The 26693-nt window shown below is 40.2% G+C and overlaps 1 protein-coding gene across 4 annotated transcripts in view; it reads left to right on the top strand.

Moving 5' to 3' along the window:
- The window catches only part of LOC146009024 (solute carrier family 22 member 15-like), a 297660-nt gene that overhangs the window by 26990 nt on the left and 243977 nt on the right, over window positions 1-26693 (top strand). For all 4 annotated transcript variants that reach the window (XM_083148995.1, XM_083148996.1, XM_083148997.1 and 1 more), the window contains exons 2-7: window positions 1037-1180; window positions 2187-2319; window positions 5947-6111; window positions 9208-9337; window positions 11610-11831; window positions 21261-21401. In XM_083148995.1, the coding sequence (XP_083005121.1) occupies window positions 1037-1180; window positions 2187-2319; window positions 5947-6111; window positions 9208-9337; window positions 11610-11831; window positions 21261-21401 (935 nt within the window). The remainder of the gene's footprint in view (window positions 1-1036; window positions 1181-2186; window positions 2320-5946; window positions 6112-9207; window positions 9338-11609; window positions 11832-21260; window positions 21402-26693) is intronic.

The raw sequence follows: 26693 nt of genomic DNA, 5'->3' as shown, positions 1-26693 counted from the left end.
CCATATTGAGTGTAATCTGTCTGGTGTGAGATATAGTCTATGTAACCGTTTAATATGCATCTCAGAATGGTTTAAACATCTGGACATTGTATAAGAAAAGATAAAAAATTTCTTCCACTGAGGTTTTTTTGTAAGTCCCAACCTTTCTGCTACCATACTTAATGACGGTCAGTGTTCAAAACATTGCGCACTTTGTCCACATTTTGCTCATTTTGGCTTGTTGAAGGTCCTCCAGAGCGTAGTTTGTCCTTAGTCTTCCCTTCCCTTCTTGAAAGTAAACTTGCACCATAGACAAGGATTCCTCCCAGAAGGCCTTTTGAAATGTGGCAAGCATCTCGCTACCAGATTTCCAGAGTTTTACACAAAACCTGATGGCATATCATTGCTCGATGGTACACTCCATCTTCAACTTTATTTACATCTCGATACGTGCACTGTAAAGGCTCACAGGCAATTGATGCCAACAGAAATGTGTAGTTGATACACCCCTCCACCCATCCATTCTGTGCATATTCTGAGTTTTAAAGTTTGCAAACTAACTTAAAGTATGTATTTTTGGGTATATGGTAATTGTTATCATTAATGAAATACAGCAAAGTGTGATCCTGTAGTAAATGCTTATACTATGGTTATTATCTGTAAAATGGGCAGTTACACAAACAAAAGTATGTTGTGATCAATTTGGTGGAAATGCAGTAACGCTGACTTAGATTGAATGTACTCATTACAAGATCAATAAATAATGCAGCATTTGCAGTAAGTGTTCTTTGTGGTATTATTGCTTTGGGACATATCTCTATTACTAGATAAACCGCAATGTCAAAGTGGTTTCTCATCTATTGCAGTCAACCATGTGGTCCTGCATCAAAATAATATATTTTTGGCAGTTTTCTATAAGGAAAAGTTTATGAATGTACTAATACCATGGCATGTTGGGATGACTTATCTACATATTACAATAGATGGCTGTTACAGTGTGAGCGTTTCACCGACTTCTGAGGTCAGGTCTGATCGTTGTTGTTATTGTTGCTTTAAGGTTTATGTGGCATGTCAGTCCATGCTGATTGTCATTGTGGGGGCTGTGCCAGAATACCATATTGATAAGGAAGAAGGACATGATGACAAAGACTTTATTAAACAAGTTCGATTTTCTGACAACTTCACATCCATAGTATCGGAGGCAAGTATATTTTATGTATTACTTGTATTAACATGAGAAAAGCAGATGGTAACATGTCCGTTATATATTGACTGCAATGTTTACTAAATATGTAGTCTGTGGCTTATAAGTGAATAATCACATGTTCCTGCAGAGTAGCTATGTGCCTAATTAAGAGATGACATTTCTAGTGTTTTTAAATCTGCAAATGCACAAAAGCAGCACAGCGCATGCATAGATTTGGGGCCGCAATGTCAATCGCAATGCCCTAAATGCTGCATCATAATTGACATTCTGTTGGCATTTGGGGGCGGCAACATGCAGTATTCCAGACTACTGAAGTGTGTCTGCCCCATTTCATTGATGTGCTGCATCTTTGGACATCAGCATGACTTAATCGGTCAGTAACCTGAGGGCTCCTCAGATATCTGATATTCATGCAGGTGACCCAATGCTGTGACCTATTAAATGAAGACATGTGCTAACGGCATCAGACACTTTATATAAACTATGGTCCATTGTTGGTGTTACATAGGGCCTGTATTCAAGTTGCATGGCAGTGGTTCTAAAACTCTGTCTGCTGGACCCTTCACAATTAATGTTTTTCAGGTCACTTGCCAGGAGCACTGTGTATATCGCCATTTAAAAAAATAACACCGATATCGGGAGGACCGAGTTTGCAAACCTGGTAGTATGGTGTTTCACATCTGCAGATTAGCTGCTGTGCAGTGGCCGCTAGTAAGGAGTCCGGCGTCGTTATTCTGACTGCCATCATCCCGACAGCTGGGATATTAACTGCACCCCGTGTAACCATACCTACAATGAAGCGGTACCATGTAGGGGACTTTACTTCCCTCGTGAAAGCCATTCAACTATTTAATTTGTGTTCAGTTTGCCTATCCTTTCATATGAGGTTCCTGGTGAAACTCATGCAGGATTTATGGCTTTAAAGACATTTACAGTATATACCAAGTTTGTTCTATCTAAATTGCCTACATTAACGTTGTTTTTTTTTTTTAATCCACAGTGGCACTTAATAAAGAATGAAGCTTATAAGGTCAGTCTGGCATCTTCATTATTGTTTGCGGGTCTCCTGATTGGGAACATTTTATTTGGGCCTCTGTCTGATAAACTAGGAAGGAGAAAAGTATATTTAACAGGTAGGTGTCATTGTCCAAATACTGATAGAAATGTTTAATGTTGTAACAGTAAGGGATAAGTGTAAATTTCTCAGAATGTATATGATAACCACCTCCCCAATTTCCAAAATTAGAGACAATTCGTAGATGATCAGTGTCAGATTTTTGTCCAGAGAATTTAAAGAACCACTTGAATCCAACATTGAACTATTTGTAAATTGGTTATTCTGTTAACTGTTCTCTAAATGGTGCGCACTCATTCTGTAGCACCCTACAGAGAATATTTCAGGCATTAGCCTCTTTAAAGGTGGGTTTTATTGGGGCAGGACAAACCTACCAGGGCAGCTTTGTTCTGCCCAGCAAAACCCACCACAGAACATACAGCTACCAGCATAAACATGACTTACGTAGTAGAAAACCTAGAATTAGACCATACATGGCCATGTATATCTGCACGCTAATTAAGTCATATGATAATATGCGTTGAAGATCCCTGAACAATCTTTTGTTTCTATGATGGGGGTGCTACCCTAAACAGATAGAAACCTATCATTTAATAATATCCCTATTTGAAATGAATATCGTATGAAATCTAGGTTTTATGTGGCCCTCACTAAGAGCTTTAAAGCTTTTATTACCATGATATAACCTATAGGTAATAATTAATTAATCATACCGTACCAACCAAACAAAGCAAGCGGACACCCAACCAGCTTTTAATAATTATTTCCTATTTTTTAGCACTATGTACGTGTATTTATTTTCTGCTTTTTTAATTTAAACTCTTATATTTCACTGCTCTTTGAATTAAAATTCCCACATTCTAATTAGGGAATTACTAATTATAGCTATTAAAAGTTAAGTTTTATAATTAATGCACACAGTGCGCCCTTGCGAGATAGTCTTTTTTTCCCTTTTGCTGCATAGTAAAAAAGCTCCAGGATTTTAACATGACATCTTGCTGCAGAGCAGTAAAAGACAACATGGTGGGCATATTTGATGAAATATTAATACTACAGATCTCATTTAGAAGTGAAAGACATCCTAAGATGTTGAATTGTAGCCATCCTTGGATGTAAATGGTTCAAATGAGCTCTATTCAGTCACTGCGTGTTAACCCTAAAAGCTGAAGTGGCATTAATCTAATTGTACACAACCAAATTATGCAGTAAGACACGTTAGTACACTATTAGAGCAGTTACACAAGAGAGAACAATAACTATTATTACTGAAAGTGGAAGTCAATATGCTTGATTCTGCTGTATTCTGCGCCTAGTGTTAGGATATCTGTCAATGGGTTTATCTCCTCATTTGCTCTGTGTAGGGGTTGTAGCTGGTCCTCATCGCTATTCACATTATCTATTGAGCTGCTGGTCTGTCTGCTGCGAGGTCACCCTGGTATTGTGGAACGTCAGTTGAATGGTAGAATTGATAAAGGTAGCATTATATGTTAATCACCTCCTGTACTGTTTGTCTGACTGTTCAGTATCCATAAGTCCATCGGTTGTTGTCTGATTTCAGTACCTTTTCTGGCCTTCCCATCAAGATGGACAAATCTCACATTCTTCCTCTTAGGGTTCCTGTCTGGTCCCTCCGTTGATAGCTCTCCCCCTTCGTTGGGTAGATCAAATCCAATTTGTACGGATTTGGAATTCCCTACCAAACTATGTTATCCTATCAGCAAGTGTGCACATGGAAATAATAATACAAGGTTTTTAAGGACTATATTTATATTGCTGTATATGCCCTTTAGTTGTTTAATATCTACAAATAGCACAAAATATGAAAACACTGTAGCATAAACATATCAATTGTTTCGGGATTACCTTCAAACCAATAAATCTGGATCTAGTTAAAACAACATATGAAAGTGAACTACTTTCATCTCAGTCTTCTTTCTGTGCAATGGACTTTTTTGTAGTTACTATTAGAAAAACCAAATTAACAAAGGAAATAAAAAAACCTCATAGTTGTGGGTGCCAATATATTTATTCTATGACCAGTAAATAAGGACTAAGGGGCAGATGTATTAAGCCTGGAGAAGAGATAAACTGGAGATAAAGTGGAGATAACTTGGAAGAGTTAACGCACCAGCCAATCAGCTGTGTTTGAAATATGACAGTTGGGATCTGATTGGCTGGTGCGTTATCTCCTTCCACTTTATCTCCAGTTTATCTCTTCACCAGGCTTAATACATCTGCCCCTAACTGTGCATTATCTTGGATAGCACAAGTGCTCATCCCAACCCTAACTAAAATCTGAAACCTCTCTTTCTCTACTGGTATCTTTCCTTCATTGTTCAACCATGTATGGAGAAAAAGAAAAAAAGGGGGTGGAGCGCTAAAAAATTGAGTTAAATCAATAGATCAATTGGGTATTACAAAGTTGTATACATTTATTATAGCATATTGTCTCATTTGTATAGATATTCAGTTTCTATTAAAAAGATACAAATCAAATCTAATAAAATACAATATAACAGTGCACTTTATAAAAGCTAGAGAAAAAAAAAATACGGTTGGCCAAAGCAATTCTACTTATGGTGGAGTCCCGCTTGTATTCGATGTACTCTCCTAAAGTGGTAAAGGTGATCCACCTGGTTTGCACAATAGAGATGGAAGTTAAAGTTGGTGGGTATCCATAAACCTGACTGGGTCTTGAAGCAGTGTTTGGAGTGTATCTTCCCAGTTTTTTTCGGACAGTATCACATACCATGTGAAGCAACCTAAGAGTTAAGCAGGTGGTGGTGTCTCAAATACTGTCTACCAAAATAAATTTTTCTCAGGCAAAGTAGGGATCTGCAGAGGTTGTTCAAAACGGGCTTTCCATACGATAATGCTTGAAGTCCAAAATTAGTCCGAAAATTGCATATATAGTCTGTAGTGTTTCGTCATCTGGTGACAACTTTATCAAATAAAGTCACCAGATAACAAAACGTGTCAGTTATGCAATTTTCTTGGGCACCTCCCTGACTAGGGCCCTTCTTCCCAGATTGCGGTTTAGATGTTAGGACAGTTCTAGGAAAAGTCCTGGTGGTTCTAAACTTCTTCCATTAATGGATGATGGAGGCCACTGTGCTCATTGGGACCTTCACAGCAGAAATTTTTCTGTACCCTTCCCTAGATTCGTGCCTTGAGACCATTTTGTCTCTAAGGTTTACAGACAATTCCATTGACTTCACCTTGTAGACAAGTGTGTGCCTTTCCAAATCGTGTCCAATCAACTGAATTTACAACAGGTCGACTCCAATTAAGCTGTAGGAAGGTCTCAAGGATCATCAGTGGAAACAGGATGCATTTGAGCTCAATTTTGAGCTTCATGGCAAAGGCTGTGAATACTCATGTATAGTTTTTTATTTTGAATACATTTGCAAAAATCTCCCAAAAACTTTTTTCACATTGTCATTATTTGGTAATGTGTGTAGAATTTTGAGGGAAAACATTTATTTATTCCACTTTGGAATAAGGATGTAACATAACAAAATGTGGAAAAAGGTGAAGTGCTGTGTATAATTTCTAGATTCACTGTATAATTCACTTATTTATTATCTTTTATTAGGTTCTACAATGTTGTACAGGGGCATGTAATTGAAAAAAAAAACATTTTATATTGTCATGTCTTAACAAGAATTATGTTCTCCTTTCCCAGGTTTATTATTTAATGTCCTTTTTGGTTATGTAACAGCTTTGGCTCCAAGCTATGAAGTTTTTGCCCTTTCACGCCTATTTGTTGGCATAATGAATGGCGGTATGGCGCTTGTGTCTTTTGTATTAACACAAGAATACGTTGGAAAATCATACTGGGCATTGACAGGTAGGTTTGCTCATATTATTATATAGTGTTCTATACTTCGTCGGCATCGTTCGCATTATTTGTGATGATAAAGAAAGTTATTAAATACCATGTAACAAAATGTTTAATCTCTTATTGTCTTCATTTCCATGTGAAAATGAAACTATTTCCTTTTTTAGACACGAGAGAAAATGCATCCTCATACATTGAGCACCAATACACCGTGCACGGTGGAAGCCTGTTGTGAGTGTGCTGCTAGGTTTTGTGCAAGTCTGCTAGCTATGCTGTATGCAACTAAGATGCATTTTCAGCAAAAGCAATGCAGTCACACAGGACCTGACATGTTAAGAGGGGCTATTTGGCACAGTGATCATCCAGTAGGTCAGGATGTTGGCATTCAGTATACCGATGCTGGCATCCCGACCACTGCCCGGAACCTAACTTTAATTACCATGCCAGTGCTGGATTCCCGACTGCCGGGCCACAGCTAGCATGCACCATGAAGAGAGTGTGTGTGTGTGTGGGGGGGGGGTTAGGTTTAGGCACTAATGAGGGGACTACAAGGTTAGGGTTTGGCTACGGGGAGGGAGGGTTAGGCTCTAAGGGGTAAATTTGCTAATGCTTCTAAAAAAAAACAAAAAGTTGCAGTTTTTCATTTTCCAGGATGCAATAGCCAAATTATAGACATAATCTGATTGGTTGTTATGGGCACCAAAACCTCTTTACATTTTTAGAAACTTTAGTGAATTTACCCTTTAGTAGGGAGGGTTAGGCTGCAGAGTGGGTGCGGTGTGTATGGGCTAGGTTTATGCTGCTGGGTACAAGGGTTCTAGGCTACTGAAAGCGAGGGTTCAAGTTCAGTAGAGGGGGCTGGGGAAGGTATAAGTATATTTACCCTGACCATTGTCGGGATTCACTCCTTTAGGATGCGGGCACCTGCATTCTGATAGATCCGTTATCAAATGCCAGGAGCTGCATCACATCATTTATGACCCTGATTCAATTGCCCATGACAGACTGTGTAAGTCAGGCATGTCCAAACTATGGCCCTCCAGCTGTCCCATCATGCCTTGCCACAGTTTTTCTGTTGGGGAATGCTAAAACTATGGCAAGCCATGCTGGGATGCGTAATTTCACAACAGCTGATGGGCCACAGTTTCGACATCCTGGTGTAAGTAAATGTGGCTGCTGATTACGCAGTGGCCCTGACCATACACTAGTGCTGCATTCATTCCCTCGTTCTGTCATTGCAGCTTGAACATATACAGTAAAATGGATCCTCATCTAATTATTAGAGCAGAACATGGAGAAAGTGACAACTCATTTAATACTGTTGGTTAGAGCTTTCTGAATGGGATGTTCCCAGTTTATGCTGAGTGTCTCCTTAGTAACAACTTCCCTCCCTTCATTACTAAAAACACACCAATATTACCTTTGATTCAATGCTTTTCTAACGCTGCACCATTTTTCTTTCCAATACTAAAAAACAGGTGTGTACCCTGCATTTCTACATTTAGCAGCGTCACTACAAAAGATTAAATACAGTATTTAACCAACTATGGGTAGTTTTATACCAACCTTTCTATTGTTTAATACAATTTACGTCAAGGAATAAAATATGTATTGCTTACTTTACTTATAGCATCACCCAGGGCAAAAGCTTGAAGTTGCCATAGACAAAACAGGGGGAGAGGTATGAATCCATTGTTGTAAAATGGCCATTTTGCCCATTCCTGCAAGCAACACGATAAGTTTTCTATCAATCTTGGGAATAGCTGGGTTGGTCGGCTAAGTGTCCAAAGAGAGCCCGGTTGCCGGTCGGGATCCCGACAGTCATTAACCCGACGTCGGGATCCCGACTGTTAAAACACAGACGACCGGGTTCCCGACGGCCGTCTGCTATTCTCCCTCGTGGGGGTCCACGAACCCCATAAAGGGAGAATAGAATAGGTGGCGAGCTCAGCGAGCCACCTTGCCCGCAAGGGGCTTTGTTGCGCCCACCACGCTGTCTTACCCCCTACACACAGTTATTGATAATTTCTTTAAACCAATTCTGGGCCTCCTATGGTTCCGAATGAATTTAAAAAGAAGGGTGTTAGGCAAGGAGAGGTATTTACTAAGAAGAAGGGGTGTCATCTGCATAACACATGGCAGTTTAGGGAAACTTGCCATTTTAAATTGATTACATTGGCGTAACAAAGTTAAGTGGGAGATTCTGCCAAAGGCCAAGCTCGGTTTGTTATTGTTAAACACATAAAAACAGGATCCACCCCACCATGGCGTAAAACATTTGCACTGAGTGTGTTTGCGTGCAGTCTTTTCCATTACAATTCATTTTAAAGGAGTATCAGCATAAGGACACACAACGTAGCATTTTGTATGCAAATACAGTGGCAGTCCGACAGAATATAGACATGATGCATATCACTTTAATCAGCAGAAGCTGCTTGTGTGTCCTATTTGCACTGTTGGGTAGTACGGATGGTGTAATGGTTAGCATTACTGCATCACAGTGTTGAGGTCATGCGTTCGATTCCCACCATGGCTCTAACTCTGCAGAGTTTGTATATTCTCTCCGTATATGCGTGGGTTTCCTCCAGGTACTCCAGTTTCCTCCCACATTCCAAAAATATACTGGTAGGTTATTTGGCTCCTAACTAGAATGTCTGTGTGTGCATGTACATGTGGTAGGGAATATAGATTGTAAGCTCCACTGGGGCAGGGACTGATGTGAATGTTCAATTATACTCTGTAAAGTGCTGCAGAATATGTGTGCGCTATATAAGAAACTGTTAATAAATAATAAATAAGATGCATTATACTTGAAGAAGTCGCATGCAAATATGCTTGGGGCTACTGAGTCAAACACAGAGCTAATGTGTTATGTAGAACACAACTTGTAGTGCACGGAAGATCGATATATCTGTGTTTATATGAAGCAAAAAAAGACACTTTTTTAATTTTAAAAATTCCAGGAAATGCTAGCAAGTTTTTCACCTGTGTGAATGAATTCATGGCACATGAAATCATAAAATTATATTTGTTTTTGTAACACTTTGATGTATACACACGTTTGCAATGTATATGAGTGTTTTATACGTTGTTATTCCTTTTTAGGTTCATTAACTAACCTGACTTTTGCTGTTGGCATAGCAATCTACGCTTTGTTGGGTTATTACATCAGAGACTGGAGGACACTTGCATTCATAGCCAACTCACCAGGAGTTTTCTTTTTGCTCCTTTCTTTGTAAGTCTCTTTATAAAGTGCTGCCATGTTATTGATAATGCCCAATGTGGCTCTAAGCGTGAATATTTTGAGATCCATGGTATTTTTTTTTCTGACAACTGAAATGATCCAAAGAACATGTTGTTTCCTGTCTGCACACTACACAATGATTGTCATATATAAGCAATACATTTCCCTTACAATTGTTGTTGCCTTTACATGCTGTCTTTAGACCATTTGTGTGTACACTGCATTTGCGGCATAATATTTGCTCATCAGGATTGACAAATGTAATGCAGCACTCCTGATGTCGTGAGTCAACCCAATTGGTTTTTAATCGACAGTCTGTTCCTGGGAAGTGTATACTTACTGTGCAATATCAGACAATTAACAAAGAATTTCGCAATGTGTAATTACCTTAACCACTTAACGGCTAATAGTTTTTCCAAAAACCACTCTGAAATTGTACGTTTATTTGTAAATCATTGAATTAGGTTAAAAACCATTTATTTAAAATATATACAAGAGTTCTATTAAAAAAAGAAAAATTTTCTTTAATAAGCATATTTACAATCATCAATTGGCGATTATATAGGACCGTCGATAATTGGACCATCGTGACTTATTCATTGTAAAAAACAAGCTGTAATGTTGCTAATATTCCTTTGCACCCCATAGACTTGCGAGGGAATATAATCGATTGTTACACAGTATTCTACTGGGGATCATTGTGGCAGCACATCACAGAGAACGGATCTCTGTAACAATTTACAATAGCAGAAAGCATTACAGCTATAAACAAAAAAGTGAATGTTTTCCATTCCCATTTCTACCTTGGTAACAGTGGGATCCATGTCGTTTCCCTGATCCTGAAGATACTGAATGATAAGCACACATAAGGCGTGATTAACTATATGATCCCTGTAACTTCCTTCTGCTGTTTTATACCATCGCATTGAACAATAATTGTAGCACATTTGCAGGTTGCCCAATGCCAACAGTCACAAAGCAGAAACTTTCCCAAAGCTTCATAATAGTAAATGGGTACAGCTATAATATTGAGGTGATGGCTTCCCATGGATTGTTGCCATTACATTACACTAGTCATGGCTTGTTATTTTGTTCATTATATGGGTTGCTCCAGACTATATCCAACATGCCTCCAGCTAAATAGAACAGTTATGATTGGGAGATATACACAGTTCTGATTGCCCGGTTCTACGTTATGGGACCAGTGGTTTGAGCACTCATTCAGATAGCATACACATGATACAGATGTAGCCTCTCTCATTGTTCGGAGATCTGGCCACTCAAGCTTGTTTGTTGTACCAAAATATCGCAGCTTAACGCATTTCTGTGAGCTGCTCGAGTGAATTCAATGCACACGGACAGAAACAAGAACACTGCAATTGCCACGGCAGTTTCGGCAACGATGAGCGTGGCTATATCTGTAATATACCGTTTTCTTTGTGGAAAATTAACCATTCATTTTTGTAAATTTTCTTAGAAATCCATGAATATATTCGATCCAGATTTGATCTCGATATGCGGCATCGCTATCAAAAGCAGAAATAGACTGTGCATGCAATTCAATTTCTGCTTCGATCTTCTAGATCAGGCATTCCCAACCACGGTCCTCAAGGCACACCAACAGTGCAGGTTTTGTAGATATCCATGCTTGAGTTTAGGTGAATTAATTAGTATCTGAGGGATTCTGATTAAACCATCTCTGCTGAAGCCTGGATATCACTAAAACCTGCACTGTTGGTGTGCCTTGAGGACCGTGGTTGGGAATGCCTGTTCTAGATCGAAAGATGGGCCTTGCTGCTCAATGCAGCATGGACCCAGCCCCCCCCCCCCCCCCCGTGACCCATGCCGCCACTCTCTCCATGCCGGGTACCGGCAGAAGCCAGTATCGAATCACTATCGATGGCCGTCACATCGCACCATGTGTACACACCTTAAGTTTGACAGGATCCTAACTTAACTGTTAATGTATCTTTTCCTTGAACATAGAGCATTGTGCTTTACCTTCTCCTATGTTAAAAATAAAACTTGTTTGCACTCACTGTATGTATCTCCATTGGGATCATCAATCCATGTGTGTGTGCATTTATCAACTTGTTGTTCCTCCTCCTTCTGGCACTAAAATAACTAAAAGGGTTACCTGAGCGAGTTGTGCACATTTATCCTTATGTTTATGCATGGTAGCGGTTTGATTTAAATGTATTGTTCATCATTGGGTTTTAGCCACCCATTTAACATAATATTGTATACTACTTCTTGTTGTTAGTTTACTCCCCGAATCCCCGAGATGGCTTTACTCCAATGGCTACACAGCACAAGCAGAGGAAGTGCTGCTCCATATAGCTCGAGGCAATGGAAAAGAAAATCCTACGCTAAAATTAAAAGAATGTAATCGAGCATTAGGAGCCAATGACTCTGTACATAGTGTCTTTGATTTGGTGAAGTATGCAGTGCTGTGCAGGAGGACAATCATCTTGATGTATATCTGGTACGTCTACAAAATTTATAAAATGGTTAACTTGTCTCTTGCACATTGCTCGTTAGCCCTGTTTTCTGATTAATGAAGTTCAATAAGTTTTGTCTCATCGTGTGGGATTTACAGTAAGTTCATTTCTGAGCTGGCATGTCTAATGGGCATAAAAGCTTCATGTCCAACAAAAGTGTCGGTACTTGGATTACCGAGTCTTCTGTTCCTTTCCTTCTCTGTAATTTTCTGCCTTCTGATTTAACTCACAAATTACTTTTTTTTCTTTTTCTGTAAAAGCATTTAATTGTGCTGGCAAGAAAAATGAGCTGATTTACTATTACAGGAGGCTGAGACGTGTGTCTTCGGTGATGCACATCATGTTACTTTACAGAAAACCATTTACTGGCTTATGCTATCAAAGTAATTTTATTTTTCTTGTTTAATTTGAAGGCGAAAAAAAATAAAATCTTAATTTGAAGAATTTTTTTGTTCCAGTGCTTTGAAAATAGAAAGAAGCCGCAGAGTCCCATATCTTTTCATTTGTATCCTATTATCCCGGTACATTATGATATTGGCATTGGTCTGTCTGTCCGTGAGATATAGACACCGCGCCAATGATCTATTGAAGCTATTTTGCTTCTTGCTGTTCATTGTGGTTAATTATTACTGTGACAATACTGAATCATTTGGTGGGATAGGTTCAGGTTAATTGGATTTTTAACTCCTTCAATGCAGCAGAATCAGTAGATGGCATATAAGATGTATACCTGCAGGACAATGACTGCATTTAAGGGTCAATAAAATGAAAAGCATGTATTTAATTTTGAGACGGCTATTACCACTGTACTTGTTTTTCTCAGCCTGCATTAAGTAGAGCATTTTATTAATAGCTCTTATCGCTGGTTGTTGACAATATGTAATGAGACCACTAGAAACTCCCTTTTTCTTTTTTATTTCTTAAGCTAGATTAAAGCTGTGAATTATGTTGCGTTGTTTAAGTGATATTGCAGCCTTTTGAGAGAGCGGCTATGAGATCATGTTAAGAAAGGGCCCATAAACTTTAAATGATTACATCTCAGGGAAGATAAAATTCAGTACATAACAGGGTAACAGACTTGTATCTCAGCAGTTCTGTCCATGAGGTCGTAGGAACCAGCCAGTTCTCTAGGTTTATCGCATCTTGAACATATGGCTATGTGACAGGGACACTCCCCGTCTGTCCTCAAGAAGAGGAAATTACAGTTCCATTTAAAATAATAGTTGAATCTAAAAGACGATACAATGGGCCGCATTCAATGTGGCCAGCGAGGGGGTTTAACGGTGGGGATCAACGAAAACAAGTGACCCTTGCCGTTTAACCCCCGCACCGGCTGCTCACTCTATTCTACGTTCCGGGGGAATCCTCACTGTCAGTGGATGGCGAGGATTCTCCCAAACAGCGAGGCTCCCAGCTAATGCAGGGAGCCCGCTACATTTAGCCGCGAGCCTTGATGTTTTTGCGGTCGCACACACCGTTTCCCCTCCGCTACAAAAACGGCGAGTACAGGGGGTCAGTTGAATACTGACCCTGCGAGCTGTGACAGCGAGCAGTCAGCACTGCTCACTGTCACAGCTTGCAAAATTTATTGAACACTCCCCATTGTCTGAGTTACCTACTGTATGTGGCACTTGTGTACAGTCTATATGGGTTCACTATTCATTAAATATGATCTAAGACCTTAAAGCTGTTATTTCACCAGTGTTTGAGGGTTATTTTGGTTCACTCGCAAAGGCACAATCACTCTCTAATGGACAAAACCACTTGCACTGCAGGTGGGGCAGATGTAACCTGTGCAGAGAGAGTTTGATTTGAGTCTTTTATTGTTTCTGTGTAGGGTAAATACTGGTTGCTTTATTTTTTACACTGCAATATAGATATGAGTTTGAAGTACACCCCCCATCCAAATCTAACTCTCTCTGCACATGTTACATCAGCCCCACCTGCAGTGCATATGGTTTTGTCCATTAAAGAGTGATTGTGCCTTTGCGAGTGAACCGGAATAACCTCCTTTGTTTGTTAATGGTTAATCTTTATCATTAATAAAGTACTAACACAAGAATGGGCACTGTTTAAATGAAAAATAAGATATCCGAGTTGTACATTAGAGCTGAGGGTTTATTAAGTTAAATGTGGTTCCCTTGTGCTACAGATATTTCTTTTCTATGTAACAGTTGTCAACACACCCGACCCCTTTCGTTAGTCCTTTGGGATGAACTGTCTCAGCTGGTTGTCAGCGAGAAATGGAAAAAGGTTAAAATAATCAAATTTGACTGAATACTTCTCAGCATGGACAGTATGCAGATTTTGTAAAAGAGTTGTAGACGAACAAAGTCTTTCAACAACTCTGGTCTTTTAGCAAACTCATTTTTAAGTCCCCCCTGTAGCATAAATCACCAGCTGACAACTAAATTTTAAGATATTAGTATCTAATTAAATAGTTATTAGTTTAAAAAAGAGATTTTTTTTCAAAGAAAGCTAAAAAATCCAGATAGACTGTTTTAAAATAAATTTTGTTTAAAGCTTCTACTGTGGATCTTTGGGAATTCTAAGCAAATCTGGTTTCCAATGGAAGATGAGAAACGACATTGGCATGTTGACATATTGCAACGAGGACAATTACACCAAGGACTGCCGAGTGGAGGCCTGCACCTCAGCTATCACCAACAGCTTCTTTCAGATGGCTCTTCATCAAAGCACTCATTATGATGGCAATTACGTTGCAAAAGAAAAGTACACGGAGTATATGCAGTGTCTTGTGAACTGCTAAGTCGTGTAATTTATAACGACAAGATAGATCTCTGAAGAGTTGTCTTTCTATTTAAGATGCGTTTTACATCTTTGCATTTTGCCGGGAGATTGTAATACTTTAATCATAATAACTTGTGAACAATTCGTACTGGGTATAATGTGAGCTCTGGAGAAGTATGTTCAAATAACAAAAGCAATCTGAATGCATTTTAATATTTTTTTATCAGTGCCGAAAATTGCTATACAGACGCGGTAATAAGGTTGTCTGCTGTAAAGAGGTAGATGAAAAAATGTTCCTCAGCCTCGGGGAACATGCCAGAAGGAAAAGCTACATGTATTTATAACCAATTAAAAGGGCTGAGGAGGTAATAACCCCAGAAACACTGCGTGAATAACTCGTAAAAAGGTTTTTGTAATATTACTGTTCTTGGATGCACTTTGGATTATGGCAAACCATGTTTGTGGCTGTAGGGCTCCAATAGGGCAGGGTCGAACATCCGTAAATGGCATCCTCCACTGTTATCATGTGACCGATGCATTTAAAGTCTTGTGCCAGCAATATATTTATTGTGTGCGTAGGTTTCCAGTAGCAGTGTTGAGACTGGGGAAGTTGTTTAAATCCTTGTGACAGGTGGAGAAGTAACAAATAACAACTAATGAGCATCTTTTCCTCTATAGAATGTACTGCAGTACTTGGTAGAATGTTTCCATAATCACTAATATGTCAATGAGGGAGACACTATAGAATTGCGTAATAATTCTTGGTTTTTCTGTATATGTTTATGGTGTACATAAAAATTACACTATTATTGCGCCTATGCGCATTCACCATCCATGATTCTCTGGATGATCAGCATTAGACTATGATATGTATTATGGAGGCAGATGTTGTAGTAGTATTATTGCCACCATAATTCTCTGGACGATTTGCATCAGACAATGATATGTATTATAGAGGCAGATGTTGTACTATTATTGCCCCTATGGTTCTCTGGAAGATCTGCATTAGACTGATATGTATTATACTTTCAGATATTGTAGTATTATTGCCCCCATTCTTACTCAGTCATCCATGATTCTCTGGAAGATCCGCTTTAGACTATAATGTGTATTATAGAGGCAGATGTTGTAGTAGTATTGCCCGCACGATTCTCGGGAAGATCCGCATTAGACTATAATGTGTATTATAGAGGTAGATGGTGTACTATTATTGCTCCTGTGGTTCTCTGGAAGACCAACATAGACAATGATATGTATTATAGAGGCATATGTAGTATTATTGCCCCCATTCTTACTCAGCCATCCACGATTCTCGGGAAGATCCGCATTAGACTATAATGTGTATTATAGAGGTAGATGTTGTACTATTATTGCTCCTGTGGTTCTCTGGAAGACCAGCATAGACAATGATATGTATTATAGAGGCATATGTAGTATTATTGCCCCCATTCTTACTCAGCCATCCACGATTCTCTGGAAGATCCGCTTTAGACTATAATGTGTATTATAGAGGCAGATGTTGTAGTATTATTGCCCGCATGATTCTCCGGAAGATCCGCAATAGACTATAATGTGTATTATAGAGGTAGATGGTGTACTATTATTGCTCCTGTGGTTCTCTGGAAGACCAACATAGACATTGATATGTATTATAGAGGCATATGTAGTATTATTGCTATCATGGCTCTGGGGACCCTGCTTCTCCCACTATATAACTTCTCTATTTCTCTATATAACATCATGTCACTGCCCCTGTCATGTGCAGCCCTGTGCTCACTGACACATCCCTCCTCTCCTGATACACTTTTTGCACCTGGGGACCCTGCTCCTCCCACTATACAACTCTGTGGCTTCTTGCTGCCTCTATTCCCCTTCGCACATCATGTCACTGCCCCTGTTAAATTATGTTTTGGTTTACAGTTTCTTATATAGTGCAGCACCTTATGCATCTTCTTATATACACTGTGCTGCTAGGGGATGGTGCTCCTCCCACTATATAACGCTCAGTGTGTGGCTTCTTGCTACCTCCATTCTCTTCCTCACATCATGCCACTGTCACATGCAGCCCTGTCCCCTGACATACGCAACTCCTAAAAAAAACACTTTGTCTTTCTGGGGACCTTGCTTCTATCACTATATACCTCTCAGTCTTTGGCTTCCTGTTGTCTCCATTCTTCTCAGCATGGCTCGGGTCTTTTCAGGAAGGGAATTTTCACAATGAATTCTGCAGTTCCTGACTTTATTTTGTGTCATCACCAATGAGCTTAGCGACCACAAAAACTATGAGTTTGACACTAATGTCGATGATTGTGGACATCTGATTTTTCACCCATTCTCACCCATCATGCTGATGGGGGCATAACTTGTACTTAACTGGCATTGGGAGTGTCACTATTCACCCCAGCTACCTCGAAAACTGTGGATTCAACACTAATAACGGTTGTTTTTCTATTTTTACATGTCCCCACCTCCCTTCCCTAGGGGTGCTTGGGGTGTGTTACCAACACAGTCTTTTTTTATGTGTACAAAGTTTGGTGTCAATTGCTCCATGCATTCCAGAGCTGGAACATACATACACACCTATACACATAGATTCATCGTCTATATATCTATATATATCTTGGAATTGCTCTTTATTTGCAATGCTGATGTTGATGTAACTCCTGAAGACGGTCCCTTATGGAATGGAAACGTATAGACTCTTGACACTTTTTTGTACTATGATGCATTTTTTTATTAAATTCACAGCAATGTTTTATCTGCAAAATGTGGATCAGCGTCTTCTGGAAGTGGGACCGCACGCCCGGCCGGTTGGCGCTGAAGTGTGACGTCACTGGCGTGTACGTCATAGCTGTGCTCCCATCACCATAACAACCTATCAACAAGAGGACGCAGCGTACTGTATGCTGCTATGGCAACAGTTACATTCCTTCGGTGACAGCGCAAAGCTGTCTGCTGTTATGACATGCACTGGGAGGCACAAAACATAGAAAATATACAATACAATGCCTGCACACGCTATATATGTGCAGCAATATCGTGACAATAATAAAGAAGGATATATTTAGCAGGGAAGATGTTAGTAAGAAACAACACTCAACCAGAACACATCAATTCAAAGAGTATTTAGCAGAGAAGAATAGGAGGAAACCATTTATATCATAGTTCAGAGATTCTAGTTTGGAAACTTTAGCAGAGAAGCACAGACATTAAGAAATATGATAAATTGGGGATAAATTAACCCTGTAAAGTTAAGACAGGGGGAGCAGCGGTCATATATATTTTAAATCTTTTCTGATCTTTATTTCTTTCTAATATATTTTAATATTTTACCAATTTTACTGAACATTAATAAAAGTTAAATTTTATGAGTTATATTTGGACTTTCAGTGCACCTACACCATACTTACCTTTTCTTGTCAAAAAATTAAGAAATATGAGGCATGGGTCATTGAATATACATATACAATAAATAAGCAATAAATATATAGAGTGCCCACGCAAACTCAATGTGTGTGGGTTTCAATAGCATAACATATCATTATTAAGTAGGATATATTTAGCAGAGAAGATATAAGCTGGGAAATAACATACACACAGATCTCATTCATTCAAAAGTCAAGAGTATATAGCAGAGAAGAATAGTAGGAAACCATACATACCGTCATATTAAGATCTAGGTCAGAATTTTTTTTAGCAGAGAAGCAAAGTTAGAAAAGATCATAGGAAATGAGTACATCATGACTAATAACCTGGGGCTCTAGCGCTATAGCGCATATGTATATGAACATGTGTAAATGCCATGAGGTGAACTAGGTATACACAATACATGGCTAAAAGGGAGGGAAAAAATTTAGCAGAGAAGATATTTAGTGGGTAAACAATTCATACAGATCACAATCACACGATAGATGAGAATATTTAGCAGAGAAGAACAATTGGAAAACATTCATACCACAAGGAAGAAACTTTAGCAGAGAAGAATAGTTCGAAAAGAGCCAGTATACGTGCCTTCATGTTGAACATGCAGGGACCTGCTTCAAGCAGTGTACTAGGAAGATATCAATAATAGTGCCAATGGCTCTAAGCCAAGTGTACTTATGGCGGCATAGGCCACGGGGAGTATCCCTAAGTGGCATGTGTATGGAGCCTAGAGAATGCGGTGCTAGTGGTAATGAAGGAAAGGGGAGAAGAAAAGGAAAAAACTGGTAAGGAAGAAGATATATATGGCAGGGAAGAACGAAAGGAACAAGAAAAGTAAGGGAAACAAAAACCCTACCAAGAGCAATTAAGAGGGTCATACATGAAGTTAAATTACATGATACATTGTGAGAAGATGGGGAACTGCTCAATTGTTAAAGGAAGTAATTAAGACTCATATGGTCATTGAGTCCTCTGGGTGTCAAAGTACCCAACTTAAAAATCCAGCGGGCCTCTTGCTGCATTAACTTGGTCGATGTGTCACCACCTCTTATGTTAGGGGGGACATGATCCACCATTCGGTAGCGGAGAGAGGTTAAGCTATGGCCATTGGTGCAGAAATGTCTTGCAACTGGTTGTCCACTATCACCTTTTTGGATGGCAGCCCTTATGGCGGATCGGTGGGCTGCCATTCGCTATATATATGTGTCTAGTGCCAGCTTGTGTCTCCAAAACACTGCCATCTTTTGGCAGCAAGTGAAACTACATATTTCTCTCTCTCTCACATGCACAAGCAGAGAGGCAATCACAAGTTAGCAGACTAGCTTTCGAAGCATTACCTTCGAGCGGGCTTACTATATCTATCTATCTATCTATCTATCTATCTATCTATCTATATTATCTATCTATCTATATCTATATTATCTATCTATCTATCTATCTATCTATCTATATATATATATATATATATATATATATATATATATATATATATATATATATATATGGATGTCTACAGGAAGGGCACCATGACTTCTCAAAAAACCGCCTTATACTGTATACTAAAAAAAATATTGTTTTTATTCAAAATGTTTAATGCCATTTGCATGCAGTGTGGTAATGCTTAACTCCAACTTTTGTGTGTGTTTCTTTGAAAAGTTTTTATGCATTTTACATTTTGTAATACTTCAGATTTATTCAATTGTAAGTAATAGGAAGGACAATGCGTAACATTCATTTGTTATTCTTTCTTTTTCATTTATCTATTAGTGTTCTTTGAATGTTTCATAGGTATATCTGCATATATTCAAATGTAATAGGAATAATAAGCAGTATAAAGTTGGTTTTATTGAAAGATGTAAAAAAAATCATATGAAAGGATCAAGGTTTCTTATACACAGTAGTGCTTCACAGTATTAATAAGCAGGATTCAGTTTTTTTTCATAAAAAAATAAATGCAATAAAACTGGTTTTAACTAAATATATATATATTAAATGGATTTATTCGGACACTGCTACTGTATGTGATAAAGTTGTGGTTCATTAACTATCCAACGCACATGATTACATTAGTTGTTGAATAACAAGTTAGTATCTTGTCAGTTAGTATAACGATTGATATCGAATTGATATACATACACTGTAACTATGTTAGGTGTTCATGAAGAGGTGGTGATTATAGCAGTCAGCGGCATAATGCTTGGTTATTATAGAGTTGTGCTAGGTGTTCTATTACAATTTATAATTCAATAGGACCCAGAAATTAAAACATTTTACAATGTATAATACTTAAAATGTAAAATATTCAAAACACATTTTACACATGTAAGGTGCTGCAGACTATACTACACATGGGTCCTCTTTCATTTATACTTTCTTGGATCAAACTGCATACTGTATACAGATGGAGCCGCCGTCAGCCAGCCTGCCGGATCAACAGCCAAACAACGTGACCCTACTTGGCGACCTATCCACCATAGTCGTAGCTAGAAATGGAATGCATGCAATGTCTTAATGTAATGTATGTAATCTCCCCCCCCCCACCCCTGTTTGATGCTGCACTGTAATCCACAAAAAATTCCTAGTGTGCGCAAATTTTATTCTATTCTATTTTAAATATGTGCAGTGAGTACTACTACTGTGGGCATTATTATCCTTATTCTGGTTGACTCGCAAGGCAGCCATGTTGGGCGCATTATGAAAGAGGTGAGCCATATGCAGTGTGTATATATTTTTTTTATTCTGGTTGGATTAGTGTAATCTATATTTGTGGAAAAGGGCTCTTAAAAGAACATTTTTATTTGAAATTGATCTTCATTTAAGATAGTGTGAGGTAAGGAAATTGGACTGTGAGTGGGGGTGAGGGCAAAAAGTCAACTGCTCAGACCCCTATAATACAGCCCTGACCTTTAAGACACTTTAGCACTGAATTAACTGCAGTATAACAAAGGACATTACAATGTATATGTGTAATATATGTTTTTATGGTTCCACTGCTCTGTGTAAATGTATTTATAAAATCACTGTGAAATGTGTGCGGATTGTAAATCTTTTTTCCTATGTAGTGTTTGGGGAAAGTATTGCTAATAGATCAGGGAGTCTCTGCCTAGCAGTGGTGAAAGGACTGTTATTTTCATCCAAATCATTCTTCTTTGAGTGCATTCTTGATAAATTGACTTTCAGAAAAACAGCTCTTGAAATCTGTAAACATTTCAGTAGCAATGATGATGTGTTTCTTCCAGGTACGTCTGCAGTCTGGTCTACTATGGCATGACATTAAACGCAGGGGAACTAAAAGGCAATCTGTATTTGAATGTGGCGTTGTATGGCCTTATTGAAGTCCCAGCCTTCCCACTCTGCCTGTTTTTTATTGAGAAGTCCTGGTGAGTATGAAGGAATTTTGTTCACTGTAATCATTGTTATTACACTTATTGGATGATCTATATTCCCTACCACATGTACACACATATACAGATATTCTAGCATGCTCCTTAGCAAGTCGAAAAAAAGAAATGGCACGATGTGTTCTTCACGCAGTGCGCTTTGAACTGAAAAGTTCCCAATGCATGTGATCATTGCACCGTGTGTGGTCACTCTTTGATCTGCTTACAGACCTTTAATGGACGGTACCAAATTAAAAGGTCACAGTGAGAAATGTTAGAATGCAGCGCCCAGCGTCTGTCTCCATACACTGTTTAGTGTGCAGCCTACAGACTGCCTTGTCCCCTTTCAGCCACTGTAGCTAGACGTCACCCTGAGTGACAGCTCGCATAGCGAATAGCAGGGCAGAGACCCCTGACCCTGCTGGCAGCGTTTCCTTTCCTGTAGGGAAGTGATAGTGCGTGATCGTGTGCCTCAGAGAGAGCGTGTGACATCCTCCATGCCTGTTTGCAGCTCCACGTGCACCGGAGCGCGTAAGACAAAAGCCCCGCTGTACTCCCGTTAGAAGCGTGACCTTTATACAGGGAGATTCATCATCATTGGCAACAGCGTTGACTGGGAGAGACACCGCAGCGTAAACCAGTTAATTGCCATTAACCCTGCACAAGCTGAACGCTACAGATAAGTAACACCCGTAACTGTCATTCCTTGCATCAGTTGTATTGCACCTGAAGTTAACTACCGAAGTACTGTTGTATTCTACAAGCTTGTCACTTGAATAAACCTCAAGTTGGTTATATCTTCTAAGTGTGTCGTCTAACAACCACACAGCACGTATTTATAGACACTCTGCCAATAGGTTATGGGCCCAGCACGTCACGTGCGCGAAGATTAACCCCCTAAAGACCAAGTGCTAGCGCAGTACATAAAAGAACACAAAGGAATTATTTCTGAATTGTCATTTGTGGAAGAGTTAACGAGAATGCACAGTACAGGGCATAGCATGAACTTTCCAAAACTCAAAGGCTCAGAGAATTACACTACATGGAAGTTCGCTATGGAAATGCAGCTTAAAAGGGAGAAGCTATGGAAAGTCACAATAGCCCCAGGAGATAGTCCAAACCCAGAAGAGGTAGACAAGACCATTGGCACAATAGGCCTGGCTGTGGAGCAGCATGTTTATTCTACAATCTGTGGGAAAGAGTCCGCTAAGGACATGTGGACAACTCTACAAGGTGCTTATGAGAATAAAGGCCTAATGAGGAGGATAAGTTTGAGACGCACATTGTATGGAACAAAGTTGAATGCATGCAAGGACATGAACGATTACATTGATAAGATACTATCAATAGCTCAGCAATTGGCATGTGTAGGAGCAAAAGTGGATGAGGAAGAAGTGGCGATGGTAATGCTGCAGAACTTGACAGAAGAATTTGACTTCCTAGTTGTCGCACTAGAGTCAAATGAAACCAAGCTTACAACAGAAGTTGTGAGGGCCAAGCTACTACAGTTCCAAGAGAAAATCCACAAGGATGCCATAGCTGAGGGTTCTGCCTTAGTAGCAAAGGGTGCAAAACCCAAGAAATGCACATTCAAATGTTATGTGTGCCACAAAGTAGGGCACAAGGCTTCAGAATGCAGGATGAAGAACACTAGTGGCATGCACAAGCGGCATGACAAGAAAAACGAGTCAGCACTGAATGTAGCAGACAAGCCAAGGAGGGATCTCTGGTACATGGACTCGGGAGCCTCTAGACACTTCAGCTGCAACAAGGAGTGGTTCAATTCTTTAACATAGTGTACACCCACAACAGTTACCGGGATTGGTGAAAAGGTCCTTACTGCATCAAATGTTGGGACAATCACAGTGAGACTAAGAATTGAGGGACAGACAGTAGTCACAGATATCCAAGACGTCCTGTATGTACCAGAATTGGGAAGTAACCTCATCGCTATCAGCGTACTCGAGGCAAAAGGCTACAGAGTCCAGTTTGCAAAGGGCAGGTGTATGGTGCATAATGAAAGAGGGACTGTAATTGCTTCAGCAACCCGATGCAACCAACTATACGTCCTAGACACAGATGAATGTGTAGCTTTGGCAGCCTCTGCTGAAAATGAGTCGATGGAACTCTGGCACAGACGTTTGGGACACTTAGGATATGATAATGTCCAGAAATTAGCTGATGGGATGGCAACAGGGATCACAGTGAAAGACACCGGAAGACCTGTGTGCGAGAGTTGCATAAAAGGCAAGCAGACCCGCAACCCATTTCCCAAGTCAGCAAGCAGAGCAGAAATACAGTTAGCTCTGGTGCACACAGATGTGTGCGGACCAATGGAAGAGGAGTCAACCAGTGGTTACAAGTACTTCATGACTCTCATCGATGACGCCACAAGAATGACACACGTATACTTCATAAGGAAGAAAAGTGAGGTGGTCAAGAAAATTGTGGAGTACAAGAACCTAGTGGAAACTCAGACGGGCCTAAAGCTAAAAGTCCTGAGATCCGACAATGGGGGAGAGTACGAAAATGAAGCACTAACCGACTTTCTCAAAAGGCATGGCATAAAGCATCAGCTGACGATGGCCTACACGCCTGAACAGAATGGCGTAAGTGAAAGGGCGAACCGAACAATCGTTGAAAGAGCACGAGCGATGGTGAACGATGCTGGCCTGGAGAAGAGTTTTTGGGCAGAAGCTGTATCTACTGCAGTATACCTGAAAAACAGAACACCCACAGTGGCCGTGAAGGGAAAAACCCCCTTAGAGGCCTGGTCTGGGAAGAAGCCAGACATCAGTCATCTCTGTGTCTTTGGGAGCAGAGCTTATGCGCATATACAGATGGCGCCGGGCTCATCTTTCCAGGGGATGGCGATGGCGACGCCATTCGCCATTCCCTGCTCCGGCGCCATCTGTGTGTCGGAAGGGGACGCGCGCGCACGAGGTGTGCGCGCGTCCCCTTCCGACGGTGCTGCCGTCCTCGTCCGACGGGCGCCCGGTGCCCACACCGGGCGCCCGCACCCCCCCACAGCCGCTTCGGGTCCCCCCAGCCCCCCTCGAGCGGGAGGCGGACAGTATTGCGTCCGCCTCGCCCGCCGGCCGCCCGGATACTGAGACGCACGTGCGTGGGGGACGCACGCGCGTCTCAGTCAGATGGGGCGCCGTGCTGCTGGCGGATCGCCAGCGGCATGCTGCTGGCGATTCGCCAGCAAGCATAAGGCCTGCCCCATCTGTACCAAAGGAGAAGAGAAAGAAACTTGACCCGAAATCGAGACAGTGCATATTGCTAGGCTATTGTGAGGAGAGCAAAGGGTACAGGCTCTGGGATGCAGAGAACAGACGTCTTTTGAAATCAAGAGATGTAATATTTCAAGAAACAGCATCACCCACAAAAGCAAAAGAGCAAGAAAAGCAAGCACTAGTAGAGGTGTGTGAAATAGAAAGCATACCTGAAACAGAAAATACTGAAGAGGGAAGCGAACCAACAAACAGGGCTTCCATAAGAAGTAACAAGGGCATACCAGCCAGAAGATATGAGGAAGAATATGCGAACATTGCTTTCAGTGAACCTCAGAGTATTAGAGAAGCGAAAGCATGCAGTGATTGGGCGAAATGGAAATCTGCAATAGACACAGAGCTATCAGCACTGAAAGAGAACGATACTTGGACCATAGTAGATAGGCCAAGCAACCGCAAGACAGTCAAGAACAAGTGGGTCTTCTGCAAGAAGTTAAATTCAGACGGAGAAGTTGCCCGTTACAAAGCCCGTCTTGTTGCTAAAGGATACACACAGAGATCCGGAATTGACTATGGGGAGATATACTCACCAGTTGCGAGGTATAACACTCTTAGATTAGTAATTGCAGTCGCCACCTTACAAGACTTACTGCTATACCAACTAGACTTCGACTCAGCGTTCCTAAATGGAGAGCTACTTGAAGAAATCTATATGGAATCACCAGATCATTATAATGAGGATGAGCTTCAGACAGAGAAGGTGTGTCTTCTGAAGAAATCCATATACGGCCTAAAACAGAGTGGTCGTTGCTGGTACATAAAATTGGACACAGTACTACTTGAAATGAATTTTATTAGATCAGAGACTGACCACTGCCTTTATCACAAAACTCTGGGTGAAAAGTTGTTCATCATAGCAGTCTATGTTTGTTTATATTGGAGTTTTATTGCCTGCCTTGTAATTGGGGAGGGGTGGATTGTTCAGGCTTTGATTAGCTGTATTGACTTCACATGGACAGAATCCATCATTTATAAGGAAGCCTCACTAGGCTGTTGTAGCCTGGGCTGTTGGGTTATTTTATAAGGGTTTATTTAAAAGGGTTCTGTAATGATACAACAAATTCAGGACTTATTCAGGATTTAAACAGGATGAAAACAGATGAACTCATCACCAAGACATCTTTAAGCCTAAGAAAGTTTAACAACCCTTTGCATTACCCTCTACAACTGAACGTATGTACTAACCTGCACTCCTATATACTCACACTGTCACTATGCTGCCTGTTTGTGTATGTGATTCATCCATTCGAATAACATAATCTGCTTCTATATTGCAATACTTGTGTTTGAACATTTAGACATTGCAAATTTGCTAATTGGAGCCATATTAGGCTGGTGTCTGCTTCATAAAATACAGGGTAACTCTACAACTGAAAACATTTACTTCACTGCATGCCATAGCATTGTATGCAATCTATGGTCAGCTGTGCTAATCAGCGTGCACTCACATATATGTAGGGTTTATAAATGACTATCTGAGCAACACCAGTAAGCTGGTATTAACTATTGCAAGTCTAATATAACTCTTGGCCTATAGAACTGTTCAAATACACCATGTACTATAAACTATTGCTCTGCTTCGCTCTCCATGGTTTTCTCTCAAAATCAGTCTCTTCTCTCTCTCTCCCTGAAGCTCAGCCCTCTATACACATTTCTGCCTCCATTATCCACACCCCTCTTATTAACACTCATGAGATTTTTACATATCTCTCTACATTGACAATAACATCCACAAACTGTCGCCAGAAACAACATTCACAAACCACCTGCAGCTACACCTATCTCTCTCTACTGCTTCTATTAGCTGGTGACATTTCACTTAATCCAGGCCCCAGCTGCTTGCCCCACTCGCAGGCACCTAACTCTCAGGAACATAGTAATCCAGCTAACCTCATAAACATCAAATGCCTCCCTTCATCTTCCAAATCACTAAAATGTGCATTATGGAATGCACGCTCTGTTGGCAACAAATTAACATCCATCAACGACCTCTTCA

The sequence above is a fragment of the Crinia signifera genome, chromosome 6 (genome assembly GCF_055691185.1).
Source record: "Crinia signifera chromosome 6, ASM5569118v1, whole genome shotgun sequence".
Lineage (NCBI taxonomy): Eukaryota > Metazoa > Chordata > Amphibia > Anura > Myobatrachidae > Crinia > Crinia signifera.
This window is presented reverse-complemented; position numbering and strand designations above follow the sequence as displayed.